Here is an 11,620-nt window from a genome sequence, read left to right on the forward strand (position 1 = left end):
GTTGTGCAGTAACCGTCTTGGCATCTGTACGTGCGCTCCTATTAGGCTGCAGTAAACTAATTTACTCCACAGCAGGATAGTAGTTGTAACATGCTGCATATGCAGGCATTCTCTGCACTGTTAACATTCCCCGTGCTACTAATTTACAGCACCAGGAGTAGGGGGATGGCATTTGATACCTGGAGATCCCTGTGTCAAAAAAAACCCATGCTAGAAAAAAGCAGGGTGGCACACATAGTGGTACCATACACCACCCGAAACCAGAGCCTGGCCAGCTGGAGCCATGCTGCTGAATTGCTGCCCCTGGAGCCCCAGAAGTCCCCTAGGACCCCAGGTAAGGCTGCTGGGGTACCTCAGGTGTTGGCCCCAGCCTCTTCTACCCACCCCTAGAAACTTGCCATGTGCCAGAGTACATGTGAATGGGCATCTCCTGACAGACAAGTAGCAGCAGCAGCAATTGTGCTGCTTCTATTGGCCCCGGGGAAATGCACATGCACACTCAACTGGCCACACCCTGTGATTAATTTCCTGCCTCTCAATCCTCCCAGTAAAACCCATTTTCTACAGCCTAAGTTTCCATTTGGCAGTGCATCAAAAGATCTGCTGTACTACAAAAGAGATGTAGCTTAGCTCTTTGTTTAAAAAACCCAATTATTTCATCACAGAAAGACATCAAGTTAGTCTGATTCATCCTTTACTTCATTCTATTTGTCATTCATCAAAAGGTCTTTAATTATTCTTTCCTTCAAAATTTGCTATACAACTTTGCATACTACTGATGTCAAACTAAATGGCCTTCCATTGGCTCTAGCAACTCTCCACCCTTTTCCTTGCATATGTTCTGCCCAGACTTGATACAATTTTTAAAAATAATTACTATTGCATCTATGATTTCATGTTAGTTATTCCAGGATTCTAGGCTGGAAATTATCTGTTCATCCTCAGCATGAATATATATTTTATGTTCTAGGTTTGTCTTCCCCTTCAGTTGGGGAAGTTCCATTTCCATACCCTCATTCACATTAGCCATTTCTCCATTGACCCAGCACTAAACATTATTATTATCCTTGTTGAAATCTGTGCTGAAATTTTTACTTAGTTTATGGGAAACTTCTGCTTAGCTGTGATCAACATCCCTGACAAAACATCTTTATCATCCTTAAGAGAATCTCTCCCTTTCTCCAAGGCTCCTTTTAATTTTTACCAGAGCTCCCTTCACCTGCTTGTTCCTGAGGCTGTATATCAGAGGGTTCAATGTTGGGTTCACAAGACTGTAGAAAAGAGAAAGGATTTTCTGCTGAAGGGTTGAGTTGCCAGTCCCAGGTACCATGTATACGAACATAGCTGCTCCATAGAAGAGCCCCACCACTGAGAGGTGGGAGCTGCAGGTGGAAAAGGTTTTGCGCTGTCCCTCAGTAGAGCTTATACGCAGGATGGCAGCCAGGATGTGCAGATAGGAAATGAGAATTAGGGTGAAGGGGAGCAGCAGAATGATCACACAGGCAGCAAAGATCACAAGTTTGTTGACGGTGATGTCAGCACAGGCCAACTTTAATACAGCCAGAATTTCACAGAAAAAATGGTCTACCTCTCTAGCACCACAGAAAGGCAACTGCCAAGCAAGAATGACATGTACTGCAGCCAGGAGGGAGCCACAAGCCCATGAGGCTATCACCAAAACACTGCAGACTCTCCAGTTCATGATGACACTGTAGCGCAAGGGGTGGCATATCGCTACAAAGCGATCATAGGACATCACTGCCAGTAACATGCATTCTGTGTGACCCAGTGCCATGTAAAGATACATCTGTGTCCCACAGCCAACAAGTGAGATGGTTTTCCTTAGGACTAGGAAGTTCCTTAGTATATGGGGAACATTATTAGAAGCATAACAGATGTCCACAATGGAGAGATGACAAAGGAAGAAATACATGGGTGTATGGAGTTGGGAATCTATGCAGATCACCAACAATATGAGAGCATTTCCTACTAGGGCAACTGTGTAAATGGTAAGGAATAAGACAAACAGGACTATCTGCACCTTTGGACTGACGGAAAATCCTAGAAGGAGGAATTCTGAGAAGAAAGTGTGGTTTTCCATCTTGTCTTGTTTCCTTTATAAAATATCCAGTGCAATATCCACTGATCCAGTGCAAAAATGCTCTAGTGCTGGAAAATTAAGTGCGAGAAATTAAGGTAAGGAATATTTTGGAATTTATAAAGATAGCTCAGAACAGCACTCTAGTATATTGTATCACTTAATGACAAGTTGTAAACTGCAAATATGAATCTAATGTAGAGGTGGCCAGCCTGCAGCTCTGGAGCCACATGCAGCTCTTCAGAAGTTAATAGGCGTCTCCTTGAATCTTTGCAGAAGCACATGGTGACCAGCTTCCATGGAAAGTTGCTTCCAGCTTCCAACTGCAAAAATTCAAGGAGACACCTATTAACTTCTTAAGAGCCGCATGTGGCTTCAGAGCCGCAGGTTGGCCACCCCTGAATTCATCTTTAAGTAGTCAGAAAATGAGAACTATATACGAGTCTCTGATAAAATAGTCATCGGTACTAAAATAGAAACGAATCCCAGTTTAATATCATAGAAGTTTAGAAAGACCTTCAAAAATGTAAATGCTAAAGGTTATTATCATTACTTGTCACTCTTATGTTTCCAGTCTCATGTTTCTTGAGGAATACTGTTGAAGCACTGCACTGACATAAATTAAAAGAAAAGTATTTTCCTTTTCCAGTTTCATTCTGGCTTAATTTTTAATGGCATCATTTTTTCACTAATCAAAATGGAAATTTATCATTGTGTATCACCAAACAGGCAATTTGACAACTCTATAAAATAAACACAGCTTTGTCACCCTCTGAAAATGCCATTTATCACTGATGTTTATGAGCCCATGGATTTAGTTGTTCAAAACAAAAATTGCCTATTTGACTTTCAATAAAGAGCTTTCATCGGCAATGACAGGCAATCTTTAAACACTTCTTTGCATCACTAGTGATAAAAACTGAGATAACCAATGTTGTATTAATATAGCAACCCTCCTACCAAGGAGGAGTGTCTAAAATTCACAATATCCTGAGATAGATCTTCAACCTTGCTCCCTTCCTTTTTTTCTCTGTTCCTGGAGCACAGAAGGATGGAAAACAAACACAGACCTCCAGACTAGTGCATAGGACATACCGTGTGGCTAGAGCACCTTTGTGCTGCAGAAATCTTAAATGAAGTAAAAGATAACTTCATAGCCATTGCTTGCCAAGGTAATGGGAATGGGCCCTATGGCTACTGGAAGTTGTAACACAGATCCAGCAGGATGTCTCCAGGAGTCCAGGACCAGAAAAAGGATAAGGCTCCACTTCCACTCCCCTGTTCTCAATAAAGCAGAGTTCAGCTGGATCTGAGGATCTGCTTCCTTGAATACTGTGTATTTCAATTGTTACCCAGAACACTGTGATTCTGCATTCATGTTCTTGAGAAAAGAAGAAAAAGTAAGAAGTAGGGAGGAATGATCAAATCAAATCAGTTTGTTGCAGAAGGCGCAGTTTAATGCAGGAACTAATCTTTTTTTTCAGTTTTCAAGGCTGCTATTTGGTCCAGCCTCCCAGTCCTGAAACAATTCCTTTAGGGGCTGTCCCACTGAAATCAATGGGACTAATAAGAAAAGTAAGAATGGGATGATCAGGTCCATTACTCTGCTGATTTAACTGTTTTGTCTTCTTTGAATGCAAGGACTTCTCCCGTGGGGAGCAGTAGCAAAAACACTGGAACTGTGCTATGAAGAAACAATTAGGAAAAATTGTTTGTCATTTTCTCTGAATATTTGAAGAGGAGTTTGCTCTTGAAATGGCTTTGCGTACTGGCATAATGTAGCACATGAAACTATAGTAATGAAATATTTTTACTGCAACAATATCACCTATGAGAATTGCACCTATATGAAAGAGAAATTTCATAATTAATTTCCCAGATTAATTCAGCTGAATTAATTACCAGAATACTTACTCATTCCCTACTCTGTTAAATCAAGAGCTGTTGAACTAACTTTGCAGGTGTGTGCAAGTCAGCAAACACCATGATACTTACACGGACAAACTGTATTAAAACAAATGCACTGAGTTTTCAAGACAAGCACACAAAAGCTATACAATTGGTTGTCCATTATCATCATTTGGTTTTAATATTATGGCTTCTCAGTTTTCCAATGCTTAATAAATATTTGTATTTCACAGCATTCTTCTTTGATGTTATAGGCTTCATTGTGCCCACGTTGGAACTAATTCTACAGTTTCTTTCCCATTTTTCTAATATATCTCAAACTTTCAAATCTTTCTCTAAAATCATAACTCCAAACCCTTTTTGGGGAAAGCTACCACTGACTTCAATTAATTTTCAGGTCCTGAGTTGAAGATTACTATGTATAATAATTCATCTTCAAATGTTAACAAGAACTAAGCATTACAAAAAATAAAGGGCATTTCTGGTATTCCATGCTAGAAGGACTTGTTTAGGATATTCAGTCCTCACCTTCACCATGAAACAATTCATTAGTGTCTAAGGTACACATTTCTTGTTCATCTGCCTCCTGTCAGGTATGGGGCTGGGAACTGATTTAGTTGTTGTCAGTGTGTTGACAAAACAAAGGATTTTATAGTGTTATCACTAAGCTTTAATTGGCCTCCAGATACTGTAAAAAGAAAAATAGAAATGGAGGCAATTTGGAACAGGAGAAAACGTGCAGCAAGACTCCAGTGCTTAAGGAGAAGGGAGCTCCCATCTCTAAAGGGATACCATGATGTAATCCAGGGGAAAATACAAGTAGGTCATTAGGGGTCCTTAATTTGTGAAGGGTTCAGCAGAGCTAGGGAATAAAGAGTCTGGGCATCACTTTCCCGTCACGTAATTAGAACCACAGAAATCCTGGCTTGACAGTTTAACAGGAGACTTTCTTGGAGAGTGATCTATCTAGATACTGCCCGGCCTGTGACCCGGTGGCACTTTGCTGGGAAGTAAGAGATGCAAATTCAAATCCCTTCTATATGAAGGCAAGGGATGGTTAGAACTAGCATTTGCAGCTTCTTGGTTCAGTATCTTAACCACTGGGCTAAAACATGGGACGGTCCCTTCATCTGACATTGAGGCATGCATTTTTGCCTAGTTATGATTTTGGGACTTACCTGTCTTTACACATGTACCTGATGAGTGTACATCACTATTATGTGCCTGCCTAGACAGAGCATACCCTTACTGAGAATGCTCAGTGGTTGTGTGCATACTTGGAGGCCAAAAGCCTCAAATCACAAGCTGCCTATGTTCCAAAAACTTCAGCTATGTGGCTGATTAAGTGAAAAAGAAATTAGCCCTGTTTAAATCCAGAGGGGCTTTAGAAAGTTGCTATGGGAGACTTTTCTAGTGAAGTCCCTGGAGAGGTTTAGTTACAGCCAGAGCAAGCAGCACATGGCGAAAAGTTTGCATTTTACTTCTTAACAATAATTTTGTGCCTCCTGTGCAGATTTGAAGGGCAGTTAATAAGTGTACATTCAAAGGCTGTATCATTTGTGTACAGGCTAGCTTTTTCCCTGCTTTTCTGGATATAGGGCCCAATACAAAAAAAGAGTTATGGACATGAAATAGGACTAAGGGAGAATTGAGGTGCCTAAGTCCAAAATTATGACCCTGAAAACACCTGGAGGCACCTAAGTTCCACAGGATCATGACTTCTAGACTTCAATGTTCCCCAGGCACCTGGACTGGCATGTACATGACTTCCTGGAAAGACCCAGCCTTGACAAGGCTGAGCTATTTTGTTTCTGGCTCTCACCAAATAAAACTGGCATCCTGAAGATAGGTGTTCTTCTGTCTAAGTATCCCGAGGAACGCAATCCAGGAGGCATCGTCAGCAAACATCTCAAACCCAGATGGAGCCACCAGTTTCTTTTACAAGTAAAGAATACTCTCTCCCACTGTGAAATAGCATCCAGTAATAAGAGTACTCTTCTGGGATGTGAAAGGTCCAGGTTTGTTTCTCTTACTCATGTCTGAGAGGAAGTAGATGGCAATTCCTGTTGAAATGTGCTAATCAGCAGGTTATTGTCTGTTTTCTGTGAGGACACTTTCCATTCCCCCACCGTCCAGCACATTGCAGCCATGCAGCTGAACAGAATACAATTTTAGGCGGTGTGAGAGGAAATATATGGGAGCAGGACTCCATAGCACTATGGCTAGTGCACCCTTCTGGAAAGAGGAGTCCTGGTTTTCAGTCCTACTCACAGGACTGGTTTTGTATTTTATATTGAACAGTCCCTGGATACAATAAGCCCTTTATTGGACTTGTCTGTTAGCTCCTCCAACTCTTCTGTGTTTCTGAATTGTCTTTAAAGATAGTTTCTGGGCTTGTGGAAACAAAATCCACACAAAGAAATAGACCCCGTGTCACTGAATACATCCCTTCCCATCAAGCTTCCTCCTTGTGGTGATGCAGAGGGACTATACGAAGGTCAGGTGAAGGTTACTGAGCCACAGGTGACCTTGTGACACCTTAGATGTTAAGTGTGAAAGGGACTGCTGAGGGGAGAAGTGCAGCCAGAGGAGGAGCTGCAGTCTGGCTCACTGGATACAGATGTGTGCCAGGGTCTCTATCTTGCCAAAAACTAGTAGGTCTTGGGAGCACTCTGTTAACCACCTTGTGAATATACCAGTGACCTTCCTCATATAATGGCTCCAAGGAGTTGGACAGTGTAATGGGGTCCCTACTCCCTTATTAGGGATGCCCAGTCCTCCCTTCCTCTGCCAGTTCATCCCTTCCCTTTATAGTGTTCCTTTCTCTGCTTTCTTTTGCCTTTGCCCTCCCCATGTATGTATGTATATATGTACGTATGTATGTTTGTATGTATTTCCATAGAAAACAAAGTTTGATACAATGTTATTAATTTAGATGTGGTCTTTTGAACTCAGACAGCTTTGACTTCTTCCTAATTCCCCCTCGTTTAAGGTGATTTTTACACACATTTGCAAACAATCCCACATCCTCCATCAGAACCCAGAATTATGCTTGAGAGATTTCAGAAAACTGTGATCACATTCCCTGTCAAATGATGTTGTAGCCCGGTAAGTACCATGTTGCTCCGCAGCAATCATAAGTGAACAAAGGACAGTAATATAGACTCTGTGAGGATTAATTCCATATGAAGTTATATCGGTACCATGTACCCAGAAAATTATATGATATGGGAGGAAATATCTACTTGTTTCTGAAGGCATGGGTTCTCAACCTTCCTCAGCCTGAAGGATTTGTTCCTTCCTGCCAAAAGACTGGCCTAATCACTAGATTTGGCTGGAGCAAAGGAAAGGCATTGTTTTCCCCTCCTTTTGACTATGTGACACTGCAGATGGGAGAGTTATAGGGGCACAAAGAGGGAGGTTGAGTGAAAATATCTGGAGATAGCCTAGTGGAGAGGGCCCTCCCCTGGGAAGGGATGTCCTGAAATCCACTTCCTGCTCCCAGCACTGATTATGAACTTGACAACTAAATGGTCAATGGATAAAAAAGAGAAATAAGCCTATAAGCAGAGACCAGTACCCAGAATCCCCCCTCCTTACATACATATTATGAGTCTTAACAATAAAGTCAGGTTTCCTCTTTTGCTTTATATGCAGTCCCACTACCCTTTGAAGGTGGGGCAGCTTCTACAGGCAGAGTAGGCAGTACAGCTCTGCATGTAGCTGGGTGGCTGGAACATGCCTCTGGGAAGGAGGAGATGCTGGTTTGAATCTCCTTAAGCTGAGGGGTATAGATCTGTTGTTTCCTGTGTGTGTATGGACCCTTGGGCTATTACAGTAGGGGCCAACCTTTTGGTAGGCATGCCACAACTTAAGCTCCATGCCCTCCTGAGTACCACTCCAATCCTCTTTCCCTGCCTGATCTGCTGCTCTTGTTTTCTGCTCCCTGCCCTGTCTTCCATCATGCTACCTGCCTCCTCCCTGATCTACCAAGTGCCACACAGAGACTTCCCATGCTGCCTGTAGAATCTGAGTGGAGAGAGGCAGTCATGACCCATAGAAACAGTAGCAGAACTAAGGGAGGGCAAGTAGGGCATCAGTCCCAGGTTCTGATTATGAGGAGAATCAGAAATAGCAGCAGCTGCTGCTGCTGGCACAGCATCAGCACTGGTGGCAGTGATCCAGCCACTGATGCTGACCCATGAACCTCTGCTGCAAAGGGTGCAGAACTGCCCAGCAATGGGAGTTCAGAAAAACCTTGTGCTAGCTCTAGGCAGTTTCTTGATCATTGTGTGAAGATCTTGGGTCATCTTTCAAGCTTCCTGACTTCAAATATTAAAGGGAGCCTCGATGCTATTCCCATTTGTTGTACTGGGGGGGGGGGGGGTGTTCCCCTGTATAAATATTGTTAAATGTAGATAATGGTAAATGAACCCCTTTAGAAACGTACTATTGTGATGTGTGACTGCTGAAAGTGTTCAGCCTTCTATTTTCCTGGGTGTACAGAGGGCTGTTCAATCTAATACTTAATCATTCAACCTATCCCAGAGTTAGACTGTATGAGTTTAGCTCTTTCCCAAGGATTGATTTCAATAGGACTGCCCACCTGCTTAAGGTTTTCTAGATTTGTGTGAATGCATTTCAGGACTGAGTAACAATCACAGAGTTCACAGGGAACACTGCAGCTGATACATCTCTGCTTGGAACTTTACTGACTGCTGTAAGGTAAAAAGCATGCGAGATCCTCATTCAAAATGCACGTGTCGCTGCTTGTGCAGGCAATGAGCATACAGCAGCTGGCAGCTCCCTGGGAGGAGTCCTGCTCTACAGGTGTGAAGCAGACAGAGAAAGTTGCACAGCCTCCTCCACTGCCTCTGCTCTCTGCCACTGTGCCCAGCATGGCAGTTCTCCCTACCATCCAAGTAGCAGGGAGCAGCAGAAGCAGGTCAATGAGGGGCTGTATCAGGATTACACAGAATGGAGAAAGGCATAGGAGAATGTCAACATCATACTGAAGTGCTGCTCATACTTTGTGCAGCATGGACCTATGGAAAAACTCAAGTGGGCAGTGACCCATCCATCCCTCCAGGGATCCAGATATGAGCCTTGATATCGCAAAACAATCCATCTCTTTCTTCCCTCATTCTGAAAACATCAGGCAACTGGAATCAAAGTAAGGGACCAATTCTATTAACCCAGGGTGTGTAGATGGATTGGGGGTCCTAAATTGAAGCAATGGGTTTTTAAAAACACATCTTCAATTCAGGGCCCTGAAAACCCCTGTGTCCTGCACACACCCCGCACTTACCTGCCTCTCCAGCTACAGGGAGGGGAGGGCAAGCTGACGGCAGGTGGAGTGGTCCCTGGGCTGCAAGGGGGACTGGTGCTTCCTTCCGTGGCAGCGGTGGGCACCCCCCCCCCTCCAAAGTGGAACCCACCCACAGGTACCTGGTGTGCGCTGTCCCAGGGGGCACTGCAGCCATGGAGGGAAGCACCAAGTCCCTGTGCAGCTCATGCGTGTAGGCAGGCTTGGGGGGGCGGGCCAGAATCAGACTTGCAATTTTCTTGGGCGGAGCCTGCTTTCCCAGGCTGCTGCCAGGCTGCCTGCAGGGCTTCCTGCAGAGCCCCTGAGCTGCACAGAGCCCGGTGCTTCACTTCATGACTGTAGGGGCACCTTGAAGGAGTTTTAGTTTGCTGTGCCCCAAGTTATTCGAGGCTCATTATGCTGAAAAATTTCTTACAGTGGCTGGAATTAATGATCAATATGCCTCAAACACCAATACCATTAAAGCGGTACAAAAGCATTTAGCCTGCTTTAAAGTGTCATGTATATACTCCCCTCATTTCGTCTACACATGGCTCCAGAGACCAATTCCTTTGAGGTGAAGGTCAGAATTCATATTGATCCTCCATGTGTGATCAAGCAGCAGACTCAGTAGTCAATATTTGAATTTGCTGGCCCAAGAATTGCAGGTCCTTTCAGTACAGAGGACTTTTCCAGCCGAAGGATGAGCAACAATACTCTTCAATAATAATTTAATAAAAAAGAAAATATAATGTACATAGATCAGTATGGTTTATTAAATAGAATATATTTTTTTTTCACTGAAGAACTTATTTTTCTTACTATACATATCTTACATGGTAAAAAGTTTGTCACCTTTTGATATTTTTTTTATTTGGTTAAAATATTGTTCTGAAATGCAGAAAGAAAAAGTCATGTTGGCTTTGAGATCCACCTGGAGATCTGTCAGTGACAATTCTGTCAGCCTGAGCAGGGCACTGTTCATTTAACACATGGCCACTTCAAGAGCTTTATGAAAACAATAGCTGTAGACCTCAATCTCCTCCTTTTATTTTCACTGAATTAATCCATAGGATTGAGTGCATTGCATCAATGTACATAAACATGAAGTATTGACAGTGGGCCAGAGTTCACTGGGACTTCTAAAGCAGCAAAGTTTTTCAGTCTATCGCAGAGAGAAGATTTTGGATCAAATCTTGGCAAGGGTTTTACACTTTACTGCTGCTTGCAGATGTGGAAAAAAAACCCAAAACATTTTACCATAAGAAGCAGCACATTAGTTTGACCCAACTCTGTAGCATCTGTATAGATCGGGTCCTTCAGTGAGGCTTTTTGGTGCTTTTATCTGATAGCTGATTCTATCTACTATTAGATAAAAGCAGTGAAAGCCCTACTAAAGGGCCTAATCTATACAGATGCTGCAGAACTGGATTTAAGTTATGCTCTGCTTCTGGGCATATGCTAGGTTTGTTGCAGGAGTATACTAAATTTAATGAAAAGCATGGTTTTGTTGGGGTTTTTCCCCTCCACATATGCAAGCAGCCTACATGTCTAAGCACCTAGAAAAAAGGAAGATAATAGTAAAAGCAGTAACTGGAGGTATGTCTACCCAAGACATTTACTGCACAGTTGACTAATTAGCTGCATAATAAACATCCTAGCGTCTACATGTGTATTTCTATTAGGCTGGAGTAAACTAATTTACTCCACAGCAGGATAGTGCTTGCCCACTGGGGCTGTTCTGACTCAGGTCTACTTGCTACACATGAATAAACTGTGGAACTTATTGCTCCAGAATTAATTGCTCCTGGGTGCACATTGAAATGGTGCGCTCAGGAGCAATAAATTCTGTAGTTTATTCATGCACCGTAATTACACATGTAGACACTCCCTGGGAGTGTCAAGTTGGTATACATTAATATAATTGGACATGCATGAGGAAGTCAGCCCTGATTTCAGTAAGATCAGATCACAAAATCCCATTGCCTTCTGCAAAACCAGGATTTTGACTCATCTGTCCCTCAGAGGGAAAATTTTTAGTAATTTACTTTCAGACTTACAAATACCCAAGAACAACTGGGTACATACCATCCCATACAGATAGTCAGCCTCTTGAGAACCACCACTTAAATGCTACTAGCCCTTCTTGCTAAGTCACAATGTGGAACAGTGCTGCTGAATAAATTACACAAGAGTTCATCCTTCCCCAATCAGCTGCTTTCTGTGCTTTGAGTAAAGATTTGCATCAACACTAAGTTTGCATTATTGAGTAAGAGTCCATAAAGGATGAGAGTTCACAAAGGAGCTGC

The 11,620-nt window shown here is 42.8% G+C and overlaps 1 protein-coding gene across 1 annotated transcript; it reads right to left on the reverse strand.

The window, feature by feature from the left end:
- Nucleotides 1–1,159: 1,159 nt before the first annotated feature.
- Nucleotides 1,160–2,101, reverse strand: LOC102570213 (olfactory receptor 2A5-like). The gene has a single exon (XM_006278564.3). It carries the CDS (start codon nucleotides 2,099–2,101, stop codon nucleotides 1,160–1,162), a length of 942 nt encoding a protein of 313 aa, XP_006278626.3.
- Nucleotides 2,102–11,620: the final 9,519 nt, after the last annotated feature.

The sequence above is a fragment of the Alligator mississippiensis genome, chromosome 4 (assembly GCF_030867095.1).
Source record: "Alligator mississippiensis isolate rAllMis1 chromosome 4, rAllMis1, whole genome shotgun sequence".
In the NCBI taxonomy this organism is placed as follows: domain Eukaryota; kingdom Metazoa; phylum Chordata; order Crocodylia; family Alligatoridae; genus Alligator; species Alligator mississippiensis.

Excerpts from the sequence above, each read along its gene's own strand:
- LOC102570213 (XM_006278564.3), bottom strand. The coding sequence starts at position 2,101 with ATGGAAAACCACACTTTCTTCTCAGAATTCCTCCTTCTAGGATTTTCC.